Below are 21,522 nucleotides of genomic sequence, written 5' to 3' on the forward strand. Positions count from 1 at the left end.
GGTCGGAAACTAGTACCCACTGAACTGCAGAGCCACTGTTCGGTTGGAGAGTTTGATGGCTCTTTTTAAATCCCGTACTTCCGTGCATCAGTTAGTTTCATCTTGCCCTCATCTCATTGCCCTTTTTGGTGGTGTTTCGATCTCCTGTTTGGTGGACACTGGATCGATGGTGTCCACCATAACAGATAGTTGTTTCGTGAGTACAGCGAACAGTGGGGACAGGGAGGGATGGAGACATGTCACTGGTTACAGCTTCATGCCGCTAATGGCCTTGCGATACCATACGTCGGGTATATCGAGTTGGATGTGGAGCTGTGCGGCAGGCGGGTGCCAAACTGCGGGGTCCTGGTGGTCAGGGATCCTGGGTGGGCCGTGCACTAGAGTCCCGGGAGTTTTAGGGATGAAATATTCTACGGCGCTGTTACCAGGAGCTCTTTGGGCAGCATGGCCCCGCCTTATTCAGCCTGCCGTCGGTGTCACAGGCCCCAAGTATTATGGTTCAGGCCTTCAGCATTGTCAGCAAGCTAGTACCCAGCCCAGTGAGAGCAGTGTGGGCAAGGTTAGAGTACGTGGCCGTCGTGCATGTCGTATTCCTGGTGGTACTATAAAGTTAGTGGCCGCAACATGTTCCAAGCAGTTTGCAGATACCACTGTGCTTTTCGAACCCTTGGGGGAGGGTTTGCCTTCTGGATTTTTGGCCTCTCCTGCATTGATAAAAGTTATCCATGGTACGATTTCCGTACCTGTGGTGAATTTAGGGACATTGGATCTGTTGCTTTACCCTCGTAGCATTTTAGGTAGTCTGAATAGTGTCTTAGTGGTCAGCTTGCCCACTGAGGTGGTAGAGGTACAGTCTGTTGCTGCACTGACGTCCAGGGCTCCCAGGTGCTCTCCGCTAGTGGTCAGGCTCTCAGGTAAGTGCTGTATTGGACTATCATGCAGTGTTTTCTGCACAAGAGGGCGATCTGGGGTGTACCAATTTGATTATCCATGAGATCCTTCTGGTTGACAATATCCCGTTGGACAGCGCTATCAAAGAAAACCCCCCTCAGAGTATGAGGTCGTTAAAGCCCATGTTAATCAGCTACTCGAGCGCAAGTGATCAGGAGAGCAGTAGCCCTTATGCCTCTCCAATAGTCTTGGTAAAGAAAAAGGACGGCAGTCTGCGCATGTGTGTAGACTACCGTCAGTTGAATTCAAAGACCGCAAGGATGCATTTCCTTTACCACGCATCGAGGATCTTTGGATTCCCTAACTGGGGCCCGCTGGTTTTCCACCATGGATTTAGCCAGCGGGTACAATCAAGTCCCGATGGCCATGAGAGATTTGACCCAAGACTGCTTTTTGTACCCCTTTGGGTTATTTGAGTACAACCATATGCCCTTTGGGCTTTGTAATGCCCTAGCACCTTTCAGCGGCTGATGCAACGATTATTTGGTGATCAGCAAGGGCAATCTCTGCTGTTATATCTTGATGACATTGTTGTATTCTCGTCATCTCTGTGGCCCAACATCTGATGTGGTTGGAAGTTGTCTTGAGTCGATTAGAGCGGGAGGGGTTAAGGCTAGGTTGGAGAAATGCTCATTTTTTCAGAGAGCGGTAAAATACCTTGGGCATGTGATCTCCTCTGAGGGGTGTTCACAGACCCCAGTAAGGTGGAGGTAGTGTCACAGTGGCGTCAACCAGAGACTGTTGGTGATTCGTTCCTTTTGAGGTTCACCAGTGCTCAGAGTTTTTGATGGAGCTTCTGAAAGTAAACTTACATTCAGCACCCGTTTTGGCATATGCAGACTTTTCCCAGCCTTTTATCCTGGAAGTGGATGCCAGTCATGCAGGACTGGGGGCAGTCCTTTTCCAGAAAAAGGGAGGTCAGGTGCGGCCCGTTGCCTCTGCCAGCCACAGTCTTTTGCCCACTGAGCGCAATATGTCAAATTATAGCTCAATGAAATTGGAGTTTCTTGCGCTCAAGTGGGCCATGGCCGAGAAATTTAGGGAATACCTATTAGGGCAGAAATGTGTTGTGTTTACAGACAACAACCCCCTAAGTCATTTGGCGTCAGCTAAACTTGGTGCTACAGAACAGTGCTGGGCTGCACAACTGGCCTCCTTTGATTTTGAGATCAGGTATAGGTCAGGGAGAAGTAATAAGAATGCAGATGCCCTCTCCAGACAGACCCACCATGCTCCCTTAATTGGGGTTTGGGGTATTGAGACCTTTGGGTCACTAGTGTTGCCTGTGGAGGTACATCAGGCCTTGGCAAGCTATAGGTGGTCCTTTCAGTTACTCAGGCTGGTTATGATGTCTTTTTCCAGTTACTCAGGTGAGGAGATGTGGTCTTTACAGAGGGCTGACCCTGTGTTTAGAGAAGTCCTGTGACAGGTAGAGATCGGTAGTCCATTAGGCATTAGTTTATTCATTGGTTGGGGCTGATAGAGGGGTTGGATTACGTGTATTTAAACAACATGTGCATGTGACTTAGACGAGCATCACTTCCCGGGATCCCGTTTTGCTTCTGGTTCATGGACTAAGGGCTGTTGTAACTTTGGCTTTGCAGGACGATTGTGGCAACTGTAGTTATCTCCGTGGCTGCAGATATTGTGGCTTTGACTTGTTGGTGGCGGTGTGTGTCTCGCATCTGTATATGCGACCACATTCAGGTAACGTTATGCGTTTTGAATGGCTGTAATAGCGTGCGGAATAAATAAAATAAATAAAGTTGCTATGCTGAGTTATTTTCCTCGCGTATCCTGAGCTCCACCGGCTGAGTGATTAAACTGAAACTATACTTCGCATTAATTTATGGAATATTATCTTCACTTCTACTGACTCCCGGGTGCCTGTTATCTGGTAGGTTTAATTCATGTTGGTTTATTACATAAATGTCTTATGGTGACTGGTTAATATGATTAGTTTTCCCCTATGTTGTAGGATGATAGGGGCATGCAGTGACGTCACCGCTGTCTTGTTCCGGTTGAACATTCGGGAATTCCGTTTTAATGCGGTTGTGAATCCGCTGAGTTGAATCCGCTGAGGTGTGGGAGTGCTTTTGCATTTATATGGTCCAGTTGTGTTTTCATTTAATTGGCTTATTTGTTATTTTGGGTTAATTTCTGCATTATTGCCAGTGTACTGGCGTGATTTGTTTGTTTCAGTGACAATTGGTTTTGTTTTATTTTTATTAATTTGATTTAATTTGGTTAACTTTGTCAGGCATTAAGTGTCAGCTGTGTTGCCTGCATAAATATTGTGTTAATTATTTTTGTTTATGTTTGAGTGTGTGTGTCTTTTAGATACTGTGTTACAGGAGCTGCAGGCCTTTAAGGAGAGCAGGGCTGAAGTCTTTCTTTGGGTGGTGATGGTGTTTCCTCACGGAGTGATGTGATTTGCCGTGTGCACTGGGGCTTTTGGATTGGTGTGAGTGTGCAGTGTACTTAGAGTAAAGGCCTGTACGGCCAGTCATGTAGCCCAGGCTGCAGCTCCTCATTGTCTTTTCTGGACCATTTGTGTAATTCTGGTCCCATTTTTACAGTGAATGCATCTTAAGCTTTTGTCATTAAATTCAAAATAAATAGTTATATTTTTATACCAGTACCTCTGTCTCCATTGTCTATTTTGCCACAGAGTGGGGGACCTGTGTATAGTATCTCGAATAAATTCCCTGGGTGAGATTCCCAGGGTGGCGTAGTCAGGCATTGTCAACCCTTTGGGTCTTTAATTCATCTAAATTCACTTAATTCATACCTTCCTCTGCCATCTGGCCAAATAATCAAATTCCAATTGTTAGTTTCTGTCTTCATCTCGGTGGATGTTTGTCTCGGTCTGAGGTATTTAAAGGATCAGGGCGATTTCTGGAGCCAGAAAGCCCGTAGTGTGTTGTGTGTCTCTTCACTTCATACTATGTATTTCCTAATGTCAGGTATGCATTTTAATTTTAGATTCATCTTTGAGAATTTTATGTTTTGTATTGATATGATTTGATGTGTTTCAATTGGATATGTAATTGGCAAAATACATATCTACCTGACTGTTAATAAATTGTTACATTTTGATTCTATTCTGTCTTACTCTGTAATTATTGACTAGTAGATTACGTTGTATCCTTGTTCGCAACATGAGCACCCGAATGAACAAGTTAATATAAAAATAGAGTTAACTACAATAATCAAATGTCAGAAGAATATTAATTAAAAAGGCATACAACCAATTTGCCTTTCAACCTAAATTCGAGATCATAAGAAAAATGGAGTCAGATTAAATGATAAAATGGAGTCAGAATTTGAGTTTAACCTAAATTGAATAACTCTTCGCCCTGAAAGACTGAACACGCAGGAAACCTTCATCCAGCACCGGATACCTTCCTTGGGCCGAGTGCCTGGACCTTAAACATGTATGTACAGTACAAACACTTTTTTTGGATGAATGAAAGTGTATCTTGCCTTAATTTGTGAAGATTAAGGACACATTTGTTCTGCGCTTACATGATTTGCATGATGTAACAGGTCATGTAATGATCAGTAATCTTCATAAAGAGACAAGAACAAAAGATTTAGTGAAATGTAGAGAGAAAATTAACTCCAACTGTGTCTCTACAGGAAAGCAGACTCATTGGCAGACATCGTGGCATTAATTTTGTTCAGATGCTGACTGATGAGATGAGCTAAAATTTTGCCATTTGTTTTTAGAATGGTTCCAGTCCTGTTGACTTCAGGGAATGCTATGAATCAGAAATAAAATTGCGGTACAGTCTCAGAACAAGTTGCTGCAATCAGAGGTTGTTGATTGGGTGTGGTACGGCATTTTTACCAAAAACTGGCAGTGGTGCAGTGTTGTATTGCTCAGTGTGTTCTAAAAACGTGTCTCCACATACTATTCAATACAAATCTAGTGCATCTATTAAATAATGGCAGAGTGAGCGAGTTTTTGGATATGGTTAGATTAAACTTATTTTAGTAAATAAAGTACCGTATTGTTTTGTTAGGATGGGAACACAAAATTTTATTTTAACCTTGCGTCTAGAAAATCCTTCATATGTTTTCTAGACTGAAGGTCTGTAATCTATGGCATCTTTCATTGGCCAAGGCCCACCCATGAGGTCGTTTGACCGACATGTCAAACAACCAATCACAGTTCGTTTCGTTCATCGTCGTGTTTCGAGGTGTGGAAATGTTGCCACAATAACAGACCAGTGTGTAAAACTCTTTAAAATATTTTAAAGATTCTGTGCTGCAAACTTTAGATATTTAAATACTCCTGGAGGAACGTTAAAGAACGTGACACACATGTCTCATGGAAATGCTCCAAAATTCAAGCAATCTGTTGATGACTTCGACACTCCTGAAGTGTTTCCGATTTTGTGTGCCATATGCATTAGACGTTCAGCCAACGGTCCGTGGGAAGGCGAAAAAAAAGAAGTGGAGAAACTCAAACTGGATATGGCTTAGGCAGGGGTGTACATTTGAGGTTGTTGGCAATAAACATACAATTTCTCAAGAGCAATTTTTGAAGGGGACACAAATAATACAGCTAAAATTGTACTTGTAAGGACAATAAAGCCTACTACTATAAATGCAGCAGGAAGACTGTGCCTAATTAGACAACTTTAAGCTGTTATGGTCATGGAAACGTTTTTATTGCTAACATAGCAGACTCATCGAAAAATATGCTGCATGATCTGTATTAAAGATAAATAATTACTTCATACAATTTGTTGTGAATAAAATAACCTTGACAGTTGAGTACTACGACTATTGATCTTGTTCTCGCTCACCAGACTTGTGTGTGTGTGTGCTGCAGTAATGCTGGGTTTTCACAACAAAACCCACCCAATTTCTACTCAAAACTAGCCCAATTACGTTTTGAGGGGGGTTCCCTGGTAAAAATCATATTTATATCACGTTATTGGGGTTGCTTCAACCCACAGTAACAGAAGTAGCACAGTTCCACGGGAAAACCACGGACTCTGCAACTGAGGTGATGTACATTTGGATCAAACCACTGTGAAGCAAGGGAGGGGGAGACTAGAAATCTTTCTAAACATTTTTGCCCCATTTACATTGTTTTACTACTAGGTTATTAAAAGTATAAAACACCGTTATTTACAATACACAGCATGGTTTTTAATCAGTACAAGACATCAAATTCCCAAAGATGAATTTAAGAGTAAAAGATGCATACCTGACTTTATGAAGTGTGTGAACACACTTCATACCATGGGCTCATTCCGGGTACAGTTGGCCCTGATTCTCTTGCAGCATTTCCTTAAGTACCTCAGACCAAGACAAACATCCCCAGAGATGGAGACAGGAACTAACAATTGGAATTTGCATTTATTCGGGTCCCTAACTTGGGTGGTTTACAGCTCAAAGGGAACAGAAGGTAATTTACATGGAGGCCCCTGGGTCTACTTTTGTAAGATTGAGACCATTGTTCCACTCGCCCTGAGACAAATCAAATGATTCCAAACATGACTGAAAATATTACTTGCATTCATGTAGAACATTATACTATTGACCATTCTGAGTTAACCAAGTGGATGGAGTGTGTGTGAGGAAGGGGATGAGAAGGAACTGATAACATTATATCAGCCCCTTTCACACTGCCATTCCGGCAAATACACAGGTAAAGTGTTCCTGCAATTGTTCCCGGGTCGCTAGATTTTGCACTTTCACACTGCCAGTGATGACCCGGTATATGTGCGTGCTTTCACACACAACCCTTGAAGATCCCGTAACGACACATGACATCAGAGCTTGACGTGTAATGCACGAGTCGAAAACACTAGGCATGTTATACTTTCACTGAAGCAAGCAAACGATCTCTGCTTCAGCGCGGGAAGTGATGATCTAACTAATATCTGCTTTATTATAGTTTGCACATATGTTTTCTTCGCGAACGTTGATCTTCCTTCAAAACAGCCGGTAAAAGAGTTGCGCGATAACGCGCGTCATCACTTCAACACAGAATTAGATCTGGCTTTTGTTCACACAGTGCTCGTCCCGGGTCGAACCCTGCAATGTTATTAGGTCCCCGACCCGGGTTCAATACGGTAATCAATCCCGGGACGTGGTTGCTTTCACACAGAAGGCGACCCGGCAATGTTCCGGAAATATTGCGGGTCCGACGTGCAGTGTGAAAGGGGCTGTGAGAGAGGCGTTTTCTGCACCTCCACTCCCTGGGGTGTCTCGAAGATGCCTGTGAATGTTTGTATTGTTTGTTTCTCAGGAGATCAAAGTATCTGAGTTTCTTTTATCCTTCAATTATTCAAACTTCAAAAATTTGTCAAAACCAAAAGCAATGGAGATTAAAGAAAGTGAAAGTCGTGACATTTGCCAAGTATGGTAACCCATAATTTGAAGTGGTGCTCTGCATTTAACCCATTCAAGTGCACACACACACAGCAGTGAGAAGTGAACACACACCTGGAGCAGTGGGCAGCTATAGAGACTCAAACCTGCAACCTTTGGGTTACAAGTCCAACTATCTTACCATTAGGCCACAGCTGCGCCCGGTGATTGGTGATTAATAATATGGGATAATTTTTATTAAAATTTTTGTCTCGCTCAGTTTGTGCTGCAGTGTCTATTCACAGGTGCAATCCCGCTACTGACTGACACTGGGGCTTTGACCTGCTCCGTCTCTGACGTAGACTGGTTCACCCCTCCTTAGATGACCTGCTGGCCCCGAGCTACCCCAGGAGCATCATATCAATACCAAACGTAGTGCGGACACCTTCTCTACACAGTACACTGCAGCCCATAAGCCCTGAGCTCAAGCGATCCGCCAGCCTCAGCCTCCCAGTAGCTTGGATTACAGTCGCCACCACTGAACCCACGAGAGACAAGAGTATCAGATTCAGCACTGCTCTCAACCTGCTGCTCACAGTGCCCTCTAGTGCACATAAACAACTCTCTCTGAATCTGAATTCAGACTTAGAATAAAGAAGCTTTATTAGATAGGACACTCTGAAAATAGACATTTTACTCATCTAAATCATTTAAAATAATCAATTTAATTTAGACATTTAATGCACGCTTTGTGACAAACTTGGACACAAACGTGGAATCTTTTGTACTTTTGTATGTTTGTATGTTTTTTGTCTACATCATTGCTTCCCCAGGGGGCCTCTAGGACAGGTTTGGGAAGCACTGGTCTACATACTAAATAAATATTAAAATACTGCACACATGCAGCATTCACAATAAATAAAATAAAATAAAATAAAATAAAATGACTAAACTGTGCATGCAATTACTCAAGCTGATCCGTGTGACCTGTACAAGGGAGGTGAAACTGCCGCAGATGATCTCACATCTCCTCGGGGAGTTACATGTCTACCAAACCCTTCTTTATTATGATGAAAATGGTGAATTTATCAAATCTACAACCTTGTATGACCAGCTCAGGCAACTTTTTCGTCACCGTACAGTTGAAGAGATTTCCTTCATTGGTACAAGACACTGGTACATGCACGTAAACACACACACACACACACACACACACACACACACACACATCGTACAGTGTGTGTCACAAGCCTAATTATTTTACTTCACTCCCTTCATTGTAGTCTTGAGGGTGAGGAGTTCTCATGAGTTAATTCGGTTAACACATAAATTCATTAGCAGCTTCCTCACCAGGGTGGAACCTGAACACTGGTCTTTAAGCTCCATCTCTGCTGGTGGTGACTGGTGGGACTGACACACATACACTCTCCCACACACACCCTACCCTCCCTCGCCCACCCAGAAAGTCCTGGAGCCGCCCTGGATCTGCATCTCTATAAGAGGTCAGAGCTGGGCTCAAAGGTGCCATCCTCGTCTGGACAACTCTCTCAACGGTTTCCTCTCTGGGCTCATCTCATCTCCGTATCCATCCACCATGTCGTCCTCTGTTCGCGTTACGTCCTTCAAAGGACCCAAGACCGTGACCTCAAAGTCCTTCATCACCAAGAGCTGTGGTGGTTCCATGGTCTTTCCACAGAAAGCCTACAGCGTGTATGGAAGTGGTTTAGGTGGAAACACCCGCATCTCTTCCTCCTCGCTGCAATACAGACCCGGAGGATATGGTGGAGGATATGGTTTTGGTGGAGGATACGGTGGAGGATATTACGGAGGATATGCAGCTGGCATACTGCCTGGAGGCTGTGTTGTAAATGACTTCCAGCTGAATGAGAAGGCCACCATGCAGAACCTGAACGACCGTCTGGCGTCCTACCTGGAGAAGGTGCGCTCTCTGGAGGCTGCCAATGCCATCCTGGAGAGACAGATCCGTGAGTGCTATGAGAAGAAGGGGCCGGTGTGCCAAAAAGACTACAGCTGCTACTGGAACACTATCAAGGACCTGAAAGACAAGGTACAGTGATGCCTGAACAAATATGAAACATTACTAGCACATTCTAGTGCAAATTATATTTTGGATACAGCAGCTTAAAAAAAGAGACTTGCTTTCTCAGAGTTTGATGATAGCCTATGTCCATATAAAGCAAGTCTATGTGTTCTCATGTATTACATTTTTTACATTTCAGATTAAAAACGCTACCCTCCACAATGCCAACGTCCTTCTGCAGATCGACAATGCTAAACTGGCTGCCGATGACTTCAGGATCAAGTAAGCTACATAGTGTTGACCGCAATATTGTGAACGTCGATGCAACCAGATTGCTGTATAAAATATTCAGCACAACTGTTTTCAGCATTGAGCAGCAAATAAGTATATAAGAATGATTTCTGAAGGATCAAGTGACACTGAAGTCTGGAGTAATGGTTGCTAAAATAAATCAGCGTTGACATTGCATTAATAGGCCTGCATTACATTTTAAAACAAATTGCAATATGACAGTTTTATTGTATTTTGGTCAAATAAATGCAGCCTCGGTAAGCATAAGAAACGTCTTGCAAAATGTACAAAAAACTTTCTGGTTCCAATCTATTGAACAGTAGTGCATGTGTGTATTAATGAGATTGGTTGTGTTTAAAATAATGATTCTCTATGTCAATCAGATATGAGCATGAGGTGGTGATGCGTCAGTCTGTGGAGGCCGACGTTGCTAACCTGCGCCACTTACTGAACCAGACAAACATGACAAGGGCCGACCTGGAGATGCAGATCAACTGTCTGGAGGAAGAGCTGGCATGTATGAAGAAGAACCACCAGGAGGTGTGTAGTGCTTTTCTGATAAATCATCTATGTAGAAGTGATCCTAAATTTTGAAGTATTATATTATATCATATTATTTTACACTGTGGCATTACAGGAGCTGGCTGCACTGAGGTCACAGCTGACATGCACAGTGAACGTAGAGGTGGATGCTGCTCCTCAGCAAGACCTGAACAGAGTTCTGGATGAGATTCGTGCTCATTACGAGAACATCATACAGAAACACCGCAGGGAACAGGAAGAATGGTTCAAAGACAAGGTAAGACATCTTCTTTCTCCTTCATTCTAAATCTGAATTCTACTTTGCTATCAAGATGTCACTCGTAGTAGTGCCTGGGTAGTGATATAGTGTTTTTGTCTTTTGTTTAGACGGCAGGGTTTAACAAAGAGGTGGCCATCAGCACAGAGACCATACAAACGACCAGATCGCAGGTCACAGAGCTACGAAACACCTTACAGAGTCTGGAGATCGAGCTGCAGTCTCAGCTCAGCATGGTGAGACACAAGTGGAAAGTAGAGCGAGATTAAATCGATTATCTGAACCAGAGGCAGGAAAATATAAAGCTAGACTTAAAACAAGCAGGGAAACGGTGCTTTATCATGTTTTTGTGCATGTTCTCAAATAGAAAGCGGCACTGGAGAACTCACTGGCAGAAACAGAGGCTAGGTACAGCGCTATGCTAGCAGGCTACCAGAACCAAATCAACATGCTAGAAGCCGAGCTTTGTCAAATGCGGGCTAGCATTGAGCAGCAGGGACGTGATTACGCCTTACTGCTGGACATCAAGACACGTCTGGAGCAGGAGATCTGCACCTACAGGAGCCTCCTGGAAAATCAGGACATCAAGTAAGTTGTTGTTGTTTTTTTTTACGGTTAATCTGAGTTAAAATCAGCAGAGTATTGTGTTATATTATCTTGTACATGCTTCACTAATACATTTTTTCTTCCTATTACTCTTCCAGGACTCAAATTCCAGGTAATTGAAATCTCTCTTTGTATTTTAAGGTAGGACAGTCAGTGTATGTTGTACATTACACATGAATAACTCTTTCCCTCTTGTCCTTCAGGATCAACTATCGTGATCTCAGGTGGATCTCAATGCTCTGGTGGTTCTCACACCATCACAACTGGTGGACCAACAGTCCAAATCAAGCAAACCACCAGCACTTCACACCAGATTTACTAAAGTCACAGCATGCCTCTTTCTGAGACAGTATTAACTCATGCAGACATTTCATTTTAAATGAGTGTTGATACACAGTTTGTGACAAGAAACAAGCACATGTGTTACTTATAAAACATCAAAAGACACTCACTGTTATGTTGTTGTATGTGAGAAAAACCTGTCTCTGAAAATAAAACGGCTGTCAAGAAATATTTGTTATGTGTGTTATTATTTTGCATAATACTATGGTGTTAAATTGAAAATGGTGCAAAACACAAAAACACAGTGCACAGACCACACTCAGAAATTAGTTTTATGAGGACCAGTATTTATGTTCAGATTTGTATTTATTTTACAGCAAAATAAGTAAACAATTTAAATGAATTAAACTTTTTTTTTGTTCATAAACAATTTCACTCTTGGACTTGCCTGCTTGACTAGTGCTCCCCCTATTGGCAATGTGATGCTGTTATATGCTACAAATTGAATTAAAATTTAAATCAAGAATTTGCAAAACAATTGACAAATCACACACACACACACACGGACGCACGCACGCACGCACACACACACACACACACACACACATATCATTTTAATTGTTTAACTTAATATAATAAAATTCAAGGTGGAATACAAATTAATGACAACTATAGATATTTTTAAACTATTTTCAAAAATACAACAAAGTTACTTACATTAGATTTAAAATATAAAGCAGAAACTATGAAAATAATGATACAAAATAATAACAAAAACCTCTTTTGTTGTATTTTATTTATCTATTTATTTTTAATTGGATGTATTGATGCATTGGTAATTTCGTATGAAAACCAATCATGCTTATAAAGTGCTTCGAAAACGAAAAAAAATATATATTTTTAGGTCTTTTTAAAGAATAAAACACATCGCATATAAATACTTAGACTATTTCATTTAAATGTTAACTGTAGGCTGTATAACACTATTAGCACTAATTTAAATTGTCCATTAATAATGTTGGGCTGTTTGCAAATATCACTAGAGAATTGTTTTTATTTGTGATAAAAAAAAAAAAAAAAAAGAAGGGAAAATCATATATTAGCAGAAAATCGCATGCTCAGATGTTCTGCTTTCCTCCTGACCAAGAGAGGGCGCGCATGCGCATTATAACGCCATCGAGTCCCAGAGAGCAAGAGCGTCCAGTTGTCACCCCGACACCTGTAAGAGCGAATTCAAAATATAACGACGCCGACTGTCCTTTCCCATGGAGGATTTTTGACAATGCACCGGTAACTCAAAATAATTAATATCTGTCAACATATCAAAGCACCTGCGTTAATTACGAATTGTTCTTTTGTTCCAGTCTCAGTTAAACTACTGGTCTGTTAGCCAGCTAACGTTAGCTAAATAGCTCACATATTCTTTAGTGCAGCTGCAGCCTTCAGGAATTAGAAGTCAATTTAGTTTAGAAACGAAATGTGTTATAGTGTGTCACACTGAGTAATGTTAAATATTTTATAGTCTATCATATATTTCAAGTTTTGAAGCTAACTTGATGGGTGTCTTGTTTATTTTTAAGCGCTTTACGTTCAGACAGACTTTTGAATGACATATTTTAAGTAATTCTTGCACTTTCAGTTGTTTGTTTATGCATAAAAATTATTTGACTAATGTAGGACTTTCCATATGGTCTGATGCATCGATTGGTGAAAGTATGTAGAGTTATATTCGAGAATGTTTTTCTTGGTTGGACTGACAGTAACTTACATGACCATGTTTGTGGCTGATTGGAAATAGCGACAGAGATATTTTTAACAGCCTGCTGTCGCTCAGATGTAGGAACTGCGTCCAATGAAGTCGTTTCACAGCTATGCAAGGTTTAGATTCAGAATGCATCTAGGGGAAGATTCTCCAGACATTTAAAAAGAAAACAAAAGAAAAAGCAAGAAAAGTTTTGTTACATTTTATTCCACCCTTCTGATGCAATCAGGGTAATGCAAGTTATTTTTTTTTTTTTATCTAATGTATCCCAATACTACTAAAATGTTTTAAGCAACACTTAGTTACTCCTTTTTCAGAACCTTTTTATCGTTTAAAGAACCCGGTCAAAACGTGATGCAATCCGAATGACAAATTATATATATTTTTTGAATATCTAAATCCAGATGGTACTGAAATAATGTATATTTGTGATTGCAGGGAGGTTACAGATGTAGCTGGGGTCTGGCAGATGTGACCATGGTGCTGTGGTGCGGTGGTTTGTTGGTGCTGGCGGCCTTGTCCCGGGCCCTGGGCTCTCTGCAGCCTTCAGAGAAGTCTTCTGTGCCGGATGAATGGGTCCTGCTCCACGTCGTGCAGGGCCACATCGGTGCGGGAAACTACAGCTACCTGCGTCTCAACCATGAAGGATGCATTATCCTGTACATGCAGAGCCTTAAGGGAGATGCGGACCTCTACATCTCTGACAAGACGCCGCGGCCAAACTTTGATACCTACAAGCTTCAGTCGACCACCTGTGGCCAGGACGTGGTGGTCGTCCCGGGGGATTTTGTTAGGCCTGTTGGAATCGGGATCTACGGACATCCCTCCTACATGGAGAGTGAGTTTGAGATGAAGGTGTTTTATGACCAGACGGTACTTACAGAAGAGGAAACGGAGAAAAACTCTTACTCCTCGGGTGAGACTCCTGCTCAGTCTCAACACTCTCAGGGCCCTACAGACGTGATGGAAGAAGAGGAGTCAATCCTGTGGACTATTCTCATTGGGATTCTTAAAATCATACTTGAAATTTTGTTTTGATTTTGATGTTCCAGCTGCCAAAATAACACCTTTGCCACAATTAAACATTCTTTCTCATTTAGATCATATTAGCAGTTTTTTCATCATTTGACAAAGAACTAGAAGTGCTTTGCGTGGAGTTTTGTCGTAATTTTCTGAGTTGCACCATCAAAACTCTGTAGGGAGTATGTCGAATTCATCCCAAATTTTAATATGCAAATTATACATTTGTTTGTCAAATTAGATGGCATATCAACGCACTTGATAGCACTTGATTTTTCGAACACAAGTTTACATTTTATTGGTGGAGTTTAAAAAAAGGTTGCGTGGTGCATTTGTTTGTCTTTTACTGAGTTGAGGTCTTAGGTTTTAAACTGCACTATGCAATCACACAAAGGTCGTATGGCTGTGCCTGTTGTGAAGAAGAGTCTGTCGACTAATAAGCAGCAATGAATCTTCTGCATCTGTAGTTGTAAGATACAAATAAAATAATCACTTATTTTTGAAAAGTGCTCTGTGTCCAGCATTACTTATAATTGTGTTCAGTTCTTTTTACTTTGCAAATAACAAGATGGGATTTCCATTTTTAAATTGTTTTAGAATGTGAGTAATACCTGTAGCACTTCATTCACAAATTTGTAAGTTAAACAAATTATTAAAATAATAATAATAATAATTTACACCCATTTCATTCTGTAATGTCTTCCCCCCCCCCTATGTTTTTTATGTGTATGGCCTATTTTTAAAATTTTAGGAACGGGCTCTTTTTATGCTTTATTTTCATTCAATGTAAATTAACTTTATAGATTTAACTTTGACTCTGTGTCGTACTACATTGAGTTGCCAAATCTGACTTTATAAGCACCCTTGTGCCGGTTTTCATGCAAACTACGAGCTTTTCCAACTCCACGCTGCTTTTCTACGTGCAGGTGTCACTTATTTTGGCCTTGTTTTCCCAGAAAGGTTTACTTATTTTTTGCTTATGTTAAATAATTTATTTCCTTTAGTGAAACTTGGCAACAACGCTGCAGATGCGCTACATAGTTTCATTAACCATTAGACTCCAGTAATTATGCTGAAAATTCAGCTTTGCTTATATTTAAAAATAGAAACCGTAATTTTAAATTGTAATAATATTCCTGCCATGAACACAGACAGCATGCACTTCAACCTATTAAAATGTTTATTTCATAAAAACAATGATCTTGAGGTCTCATTTCACATGCACAATAGTGTAAAAAAAATCAACATCATGAATAAATAATAGCATTAAGCATATATAAAAGATAAGGCATAGGTGGAAGATTCTCTGTTTTAGGGATAGGAGATTTTTGGAGGGATAATGCCATGTGCTAAATCATGACGGATCTCCCATCTTAGTGCAGATCGCTTCTTCTCTGTTGGAACCACATAATTGTTGGGGATGTACGTCTTCTGAGGTCTCGTCTATAGAGACAAGAAAAAGCACTCAGAATAAGAGAATCTAGGAAAAATTATATACTTTTTTTAAATATATAATGAAACTTACTGGTGGAGGCTGATACATAAGTTGTTCCTGAAGATAAAAACAAAATTATATTTTTTTTAATTAAAAGTAATCAAACTATGATTTATATAACTTTATAATATATATACATATATGCTACTGTGCAAAAGTAGGCCATTGATCACCAACCAAAAAATGGTTTTATGTCTGTTATTTCTATCTTTAGCTGTAGTGTGTCAATAGGAAATATCAGTTTACATTTCAAAACATTAATTTAGCCATTAAATGTAATAATCCAGTAAGATTTTTGTTCGCACAATGAGTCAGTGCCCCACACAGAGATCTGATCTGATCATCATTAGTCTGTCTGAAATAACATGAAGAAACAGAACAAACTGAGACAGACTCAATCCAGAAGAACTGTGACAACGTCTTCAAGATGCTTTAAGAAACCCACCTGCAAAGTTACAGTAAAGATGATTTCAGAAATAATGTCATAAATAGATTATATTTATCAATTAACTTCTGTTAATTAAATCAAATCAACATTTGGTGTGGCCACCCTTTGTGTTTAAAACAGTTCTTTTCCTAGATAAGACTTGTGCATAGTTTTCAGGGAGCTTCGCAGAAAGGCTTCTTGAAGCATCTAGGAGACGTTTCAACAGTTCTTTTGGATTGAGTCTTTCTCAGTTTCTTCATGTCATTCCAGACAGATTGGATGATGATCAGAGCACTGGCTGTTGAGTTAGCAACATGATATACGATACCCTGATGGCCCAGTGCAGCTCCTTCCTGCTCTTCTCTCCTGGAGGTTTAAACATCTCCCAGTCCTGCTTATACTGGAAATACCTGATGAAGGTAAACATCCAAATACATTCAGAACAACAAGAAGATCAGAGTCCTAAATTATTTATTTAATTTATGAAGGATATATATTAATACAGAAGTATGCCATACTTTGCCACTGGATCAGTTTTCTTCAAGTTCCTTGTGTGAGGATGATCAAACATTGGCCGTATAACTGTGAAGAGAAGAAGCATGTTAACTTACAACCCAAGATCAAAGAAACAGGCATCAACTGAAACTAGGCTTGAAAATGTGACTTACATGACTTTGGACGTGGTCGGATATCACTTTCACTGTGTGATCGTGTCTGTGGAATGGATACATGCATGTTTAAACTCAAAACGGTTTAAGACTGGTCTGTGTGAAAGTGTCTGTACTGACCATGCCTTTGATGTATTCTTGGAAAGCACTCGGTGGTTCCTCCGTCACGGAGCTGGATCTGTCCGTATAGCTCCCGCCTGCTTCACTCTCCGAGTCGTAGTGCACACGAGATGCACCAATCCGCATTCGGTCCAAACGCTCCTCCAGCTCACTGACTGTACCTATAAAAAAAAAAGTCTATGATTACACACGTCTTAAACATACCAAATCTATAATAATGTCTATAATGATTTCTATTTCAAATGAATGCTGTTCCTTTAAATATATTCTGATTTCTGAATGACCATATGATGCTAAAGACTAGAGTTATGATGATGAAAATTCTGTTTTTGAGTTTCAAATATATGAAAACATTTACATTTTTAATTTTTTATATTTCACATGTATTGTTGGCCAAGTAAATGATAAGAGACAAACATAAGAGACTTTAAAACAATAAAACAAGACTACTTTAAAATTAAAATTTTACCAAACCCACACTTTTTGATAGTAAATAAAAAATGATATATATATTTCTTATGCATGGATAAAAGATAAATACAGGTGTTTCCTCCAGAGCCATACCTAAAAACTACAAAATAATTAATTTCCTTTAAGCAGTGTAACACACCGAGGCAGCCAGTATGAGCTCGGACTCTTTTCTCCTTTCTTCTCTTCTTGCTGTCATCATAATCATCATCGTACTGTTTCTCCTCGGGTCTCTTTTGAACTATGCCTCTCCTGTGCCTCAAATTAAAGGGGTGGTCAAGACTGTCCCAGCCGTCACTGATATACAACACATTCTCAGAGCCTCCAGTTCCAGAGTCGTTCTCTGTGGGACTCTGGTGCTGCTCGGTTTGATCAGGAGACCGGCGGACATCATCTTCATCAGTGCAGACGGTTACATCGCGACTAGCATCCGGTGATTCAGCAGGAGCTCGTCCATCAGATGTTTCTCTGAACCACGCCGGACTGCTGTCAGCCTCGTAATCACCAGCATCTAAGACCGATTGGCTCTCTTCTTCTAATCCACCCAGTGTGCAGTCGTCTCTATAATCCACTTCCTCTGGGTCTCCGTCTTTAGGCGAGTCTGGTCTGTATGTGCCGTAACCGGAAGTTAACACGCTTGCCGCAGGGCTGCCCAGACTTTCATGAAAATCCTCAACATAAATGTCTCTAGTTTCCTTCGTCTGCTGTTCATCACCCCACTCTTGCTCCCAAGCAGACATCATGTTATCATTCTCTTCCTCTTCTTTCTGTGAATGGCCACTGGCTATTGTTACATAGTCATCATCACTTGCCCATGACTTCCTGTCCTCATCGCAAGCCTTCTTCTCCTCCACAGGTTCTTTGAAAAACCACTCGCTCTCCTCTTCTTCCTCACTGCCTCCTTTTGATACTTCATCATCCTCTTCACAGAGTTTCACTTCTTCCATCCAGTTATCACATTCATCTGCTCCAGGCGTGCTCTTTCCAATCTCAATCTCTTCGTCAAATTCATTTCCACAATTCCTCTCATCGCTTTTTTCCGCTGTACTGTCTTTTTGCTCTTCTTCCTCATTGTTAGGTGCTCTCTGTTTGCTATTCTCTGATCCCTCGCTCTCAGAATTTCTTGTTCTCTCTTCTTTCACCAAAGATTTACAGCCATCTATTTTTTCCTCAGTGCCTTCACCATCTTCCTCCTGTTCCCCTGAACAATGTCTATTTTCCTCTCCACCTCCTCTTGTGTTCTCTTGCTTGGTGAAGCTCTCTTTCTTTTCCTCACACTCTGATAATTCACCTGGACACTTTGAGTCTTCTTTTGAAATAGACTGCTCTTCTTCACTCTCCTTCAAACTCTCCTGATCTTCCTCGCCCTCTGAATCATCACTTAGGGCTTTTGTCTCTTTAATTTCCTCAGCGTTTTCCTTCTTCTCACTCCTATCCTCTTCCTCCTCACTTTCTTCAGACTTTTCCTCTTCCTTTTTATTCCCTTCCCCCTGTTCACACTGCTCAAATTCTTCTTGGTCTTCAAGCTCTTTTCCTTTTATCTCCTCTTTACTTTCTTCTGCGTCCTCCTCTTCATTTCCTGTCTGTTGTTCACACAGCTCTTCTTTCTCATCTCGACTTCCTGCTTCCTCCTCTCCACTTTCATTATCCTCCTTTCCACATTCTTCCTCCTCCTCTTCACTTTCTCCCTCATCCTCTCCACTTTCCTCCTCCTGACTTTCCTCCTCCTCCTCCTCTTCACTTTCTTCCTCCTCCTCCTCTCCACTTTCTTCCTCCTCCTCCTCTCCACTTTCTTCCTCCTCCTCCTCTCCACTTTCTTCCTCCTCCTCTCCACTTTCTTCCTCCTCTTCTTGCCTTGTTCTTGTCATCTCTATGCCGTTTTTAATTTCCTCATCTATGAAACATTCTCTCTCTACTTCTCTCTCATCTTCCTCAGGATACTTCCCCTTTCCCGTCTCATTCTCCTTCACCCTCTTCTTTATATCACCTCCCAGTAAAAAGCTGTCTTTGACATCCTTACTGTCTTCTTCAGGCTTTCTCTCAATTGCTCTGTTTTCTTTCTTAACACAGTCCCTGTCTTCCCCTTCACTTTCCTGATCCGTCCAGAAGGAGGAAGAAGACAGTGATCCTTCATCGTCCTTGCTTTCATTTTCCCAACGGCTGTCAAAAGCTTTATACATACTGAGTTAGATGAACAGATCTCTTCTTTAGCCCTCAGTTAGAAAATGAACTTCAGAGCCGATGCAGATGGCTGAGAGGGAGGGGGACTTTAACTAAGAAGATTACTGGTAAGAACTGTACTGGGATCATGCAGCTAATTGCGCCAACTGGTGTATAGGAGGTTTCACTGCATGTAAATACAATGCATGGCTATGTTCAGAAAAGAACACTACCATACCTCATTTCAGAATATAATATGAATGCTACTGTTCAAATTTTGAATCAATTATTTTTTTAAATAAAATCAATCCTTTATATTTTATTCAGAGAATCTAAAGTGTTTCCATAGAAGTATGAAGCTGTACAACTGTTTTCAACATTGTTATTTGACCACCAAATTAGCATAACATAATTATTTCTGAAGGATCATGTGACACTGAAGAATAGTGCAATGATGCTGAAAAATCAGCTTTGCCATTACTATGTCATTTTAAACAAAAAGTATATCCCAATATTACAGTTTTTATAGAATTTTATCAAAAAAGAGGTAAAATGCAGCCGAATTAAGTCTTTGCGATGTAGAGTATATTGTGCACAACATGCACTTTTTCTATATACATAGAATGGCCTACAAAATTGGTTCTGTAGATGCATTATGATGACATTATATAAAAATGACGCAGCATGCTACTTTTGCGTGATACATTTTATTTCACATTCTATTTTTTAATGGTTAGCAGTATCCAGTATAAACACTGCAGCATTTATATAAGATGTTTATTACTACTTCATTATCAACATTATCATAAAACATAACCACAGGACTTACCAGAATCTTCACTGTGCGTGGACTCATCACAGACTTGAGACCGACCTTGATGCTTCCTATACAATGAGATTTCAGATAATGATGTCTGTTTGCATGTTTATTGCATGGATGATGATTTTGTACTCCTCAACTATCAAATGAAGAAATGTATTTGTGGGCCCATACCTTAACACTTTCCTTTTAATCATAGGCTTTAAATGAACCTGATTTTCTCTGTCGGGACTCGTTGTCTCACTACCATCCAAAACTGAGTGAAATATTTCAGGAGGCCCTGTCTCTGTCTCCAGCCTGTTGGGTGCCGTGGAGGGCCGAGCTGGTCTTTGAGCAACTGTGTGCCTTGAATATGAATCACAGTAGTCTCCATGATAGTCCTCATTAAACGTGGAGGAGAAAATCTAGGTATGGAAAACATACATTTTGTGCACATTGTCATAAATTATTATGTGTTTAAGGTGCATAAAACTCATACCTCTCTGTGTTTCCCTGCTGAGCTGGTGTTAAAGAGGCCGATGTGGTTCAACTGAACTGAAGAAGAAACACATACCGTATTTAGAAGTATGTCAGTTAAGCATGTTCATAAATGCATGAAGCAGGAGTGATGCTCACCCTTTTCTTTAATAAGAGCAGGTGGACTTCTGCTGGAGCTGCTGTGAGATGTTGGAGAAGTCCAGTCAGTGGAGCTGTGGCTCTTTGACTTTTCATGAAGAATCAGCTGATCTAGATCTGATGGGGGTTTAAAACAGGAGAGCACAACTTTAAGGCAACCTATGTGACCTCACATGAAAATAAAATGCTACATGAATGCACCGATTAAGCTGAAACGGTTCAAAATATTATCCCACCTCTCTTGAATTCCCGCAGTCTTTGTTTGGGAATATTTCTGTATCCAAGAGCAGCCAACTGCTGCTGGATCTCCTCCTCAGAAAAGTCTAGACTCTCCATCTTTTGTTGACAAAATAAACGGTATCAGTAAAATAACGTTACGTATTATTCCTCAAGAGAAAACGTCAATCTGTTAAGTGTAAACAAATCTCGATAAAATATTTATTCCTCACGGAATGCAACGGTTATAGTGTAGAAGGCTGTTGTGGACACATATAAAACGAAAACATTAAGGAAGATTTTTTTTCTCACCTTTAAAGGGTCAGTTTGGTAACTGTTGTCAGTACCAGGACAACAGCGTCGGTTTCTATTTTCAAAATACAAAGACACAAGAATAAGAAACCGCGTCATCAACCGCTTAAAGCGCCCTCTGGCGTATGGGAGACTT

At 40.7% G+C, this 21,522-nt stretch overlaps 5 protein-coding genes across 5 annotated transcripts; 2 read left to right on the forward strand and 3 right to left on the reverse strand.

Moving 5' to 3' along the window:
* The first annotated feature begins 8,581 nt into the window (after window positions 1-8,581).
* LOC113110663 (keratin, type I cytoskeletal 19-like) lies at window positions 8,582-11,522 on the forward strand. The gene is made up of 8 exons (XM_026274794.1): window positions 8,582-9,352; window positions 9,525-9,607; window positions 10,000-10,156; window positions 10,254-10,415; window positions 10,526-10,651; window positions 10,783-11,003; window positions 11,120-11,133; window positions 11,225-11,522. Exons 1-8 carry the CDS (start codon window positions 8,879-8,881, stop codon window positions 11,341-11,343), a joined length of 1,356 nt encoding a protein of 451 aa, XP_026130579.1. The 5' UTR covers window positions 8,582-8,878; the 3' UTR covers window positions 11,344-11,522.
* A 925-nt stretch (window positions 11,523-12,447) lies between these two features.
* Window positions 12,448-14,594, forward strand: LOC113110677 (UPF0669 protein C6orf120 homolog). The gene is made up of 2 exons (XM_026274815.1): window positions 12,448-12,593; window positions 13,504-14,594. The coding sequence occupies exons 1-2, from the start codon at window positions 12,462-12,464 to the stop codon at window positions 14,101-14,103; spliced, it is 732 nt and encodes a 243-aa protein (XP_026130600.1). The 5' UTR covers window positions 12,448-12,461; the 3' UTR covers window positions 14,104-14,594.
* Window positions 14,595-15,252: 658 nt separating this feature from the next.
* Window positions 15,253-19,002, reverse strand: LOC113110542 (FK506-binding protein 5-like; the record flags this gene model as incomplete). The annotated part of the gene is made up of 7 exons (XM_026274678.1): window positions 15,253-15,528; window positions 15,611-15,637; window positions 16,336-16,417; window positions 16,526-16,589; window positions 16,676-16,721; window positions 16,796-16,956; window positions 17,406-19,002. Coding segments are annotated over 7 exons (2,109 nt in total), but the record flags the coding sequence as incomplete, so codon positions are not given.
* A 57-nt stretch (window positions 19,003-19,059) lies between these two features.
* On the reverse strand, window positions 19,060-19,481 carry LOC113110689 (cilia- and flagella-associated protein 251-like; the record flags this gene model as incomplete). The annotated part of the gene is made up of 1 exon (XM_026274827.1): window positions 19,060-19,481. A coding segment is annotated over exon 1 (384 nt), but the record flags the coding sequence as incomplete, so codon positions are not given.
* LOC113110680 (hydrolethalus syndrome protein 1 homolog) lies at window positions 19,467-21,473 on the reverse strand. The gene is made up of 7 exons (XM_026274819.1): window positions 21,387-21,473; window positions 21,095-21,194; window positions 20,859-20,975; window positions 20,722-20,777; window positions 20,418-20,647; window positions 20,253-20,308; window positions 19,467-19,610 (listed from the first exon to the last, which is right to left on the reverse strand). Exons 2-7 carry the CDS (start codon window positions 21,192-21,194, stop codon window positions 19,570-19,572), a joined length of 600 nt encoding a protein of 199 aa, XP_026130604.1. The 5' UTR covers window positions 21,387-21,473; the 3' UTR covers window positions 19,467-19,569.
* Between the last annotated feature and the right edge of the window lie 49 nt (window positions 21,474-21,522).

Source organism: Carassius auratus, chromosome 11 (genome assembly GCF_003368295.1).
Source record: "Carassius auratus strain Wakin chromosome 11, ASM336829v1, whole genome shotgun sequence".
NCBI lineage: Eukaryota > Metazoa > Chordata > Actinopteri > Cypriniformes > Cyprinidae > Carassius > Carassius auratus.

Bases quoted from the DNA above. Each gene is read 5' to 3' on its own strand.
- LOC113110663 (XM_026274794.1), top strand. From the start codon at position 8,879: ATGTCGTCCTCTGTTCGCGTTACGTCCTTCAAAGGACCCAAGACCGTG. The intron at 9,608-9,999 runs GTAAGCTACATA...TATGTCAATCAG, and splicing joins GCCGATGACTTCAGGATCAA to ATATGAGCATGAGGTGGTGA. The intron at 10,652-10,782 runs GTGAGACACAAG...GTTCTCAAATAG, and splicing joins TGCAGTCTCAGCTCAGCATG to AAAGCGGCACTGGAGAACTC.
- LOC113110677 (XM_026274815.1), top strand. From the start codon at position 12,462: ATGCGCATTATAACGCCATCGAGTCCCAGAGAGCAAGAGCGTCCAGTT. The intron at 12,594-13,503 runs GTAACTCAAAAT...TTGTGATTGCAG, and splicing joins GGATTTTTGACAATGCACCG to GGAGGTTACAGATGTAGCTG.
- LOC113110680 (XM_026274819.1), bottom strand. From the start codon at position 21,194: ATGGAGAGTCTAGACTTTTCTGAGGAGGAGATCCAGCAGCAGTTGGCT. The intron at 20,976-21,094 runs GTGGGATAATAT...AACCCCCATCAG, and splicing joins ACTGCGGGAATTCAAGAGAG to ATCTAGATCAGCTGATTCTT. The intron at 20,309-20,417 runs GTATGGGCCCAC...CTCATTGTATAG, and splicing joins ATTAAAAGGAAAGTGTTAAG to GAAGCATCAAGGTCGGTCTC.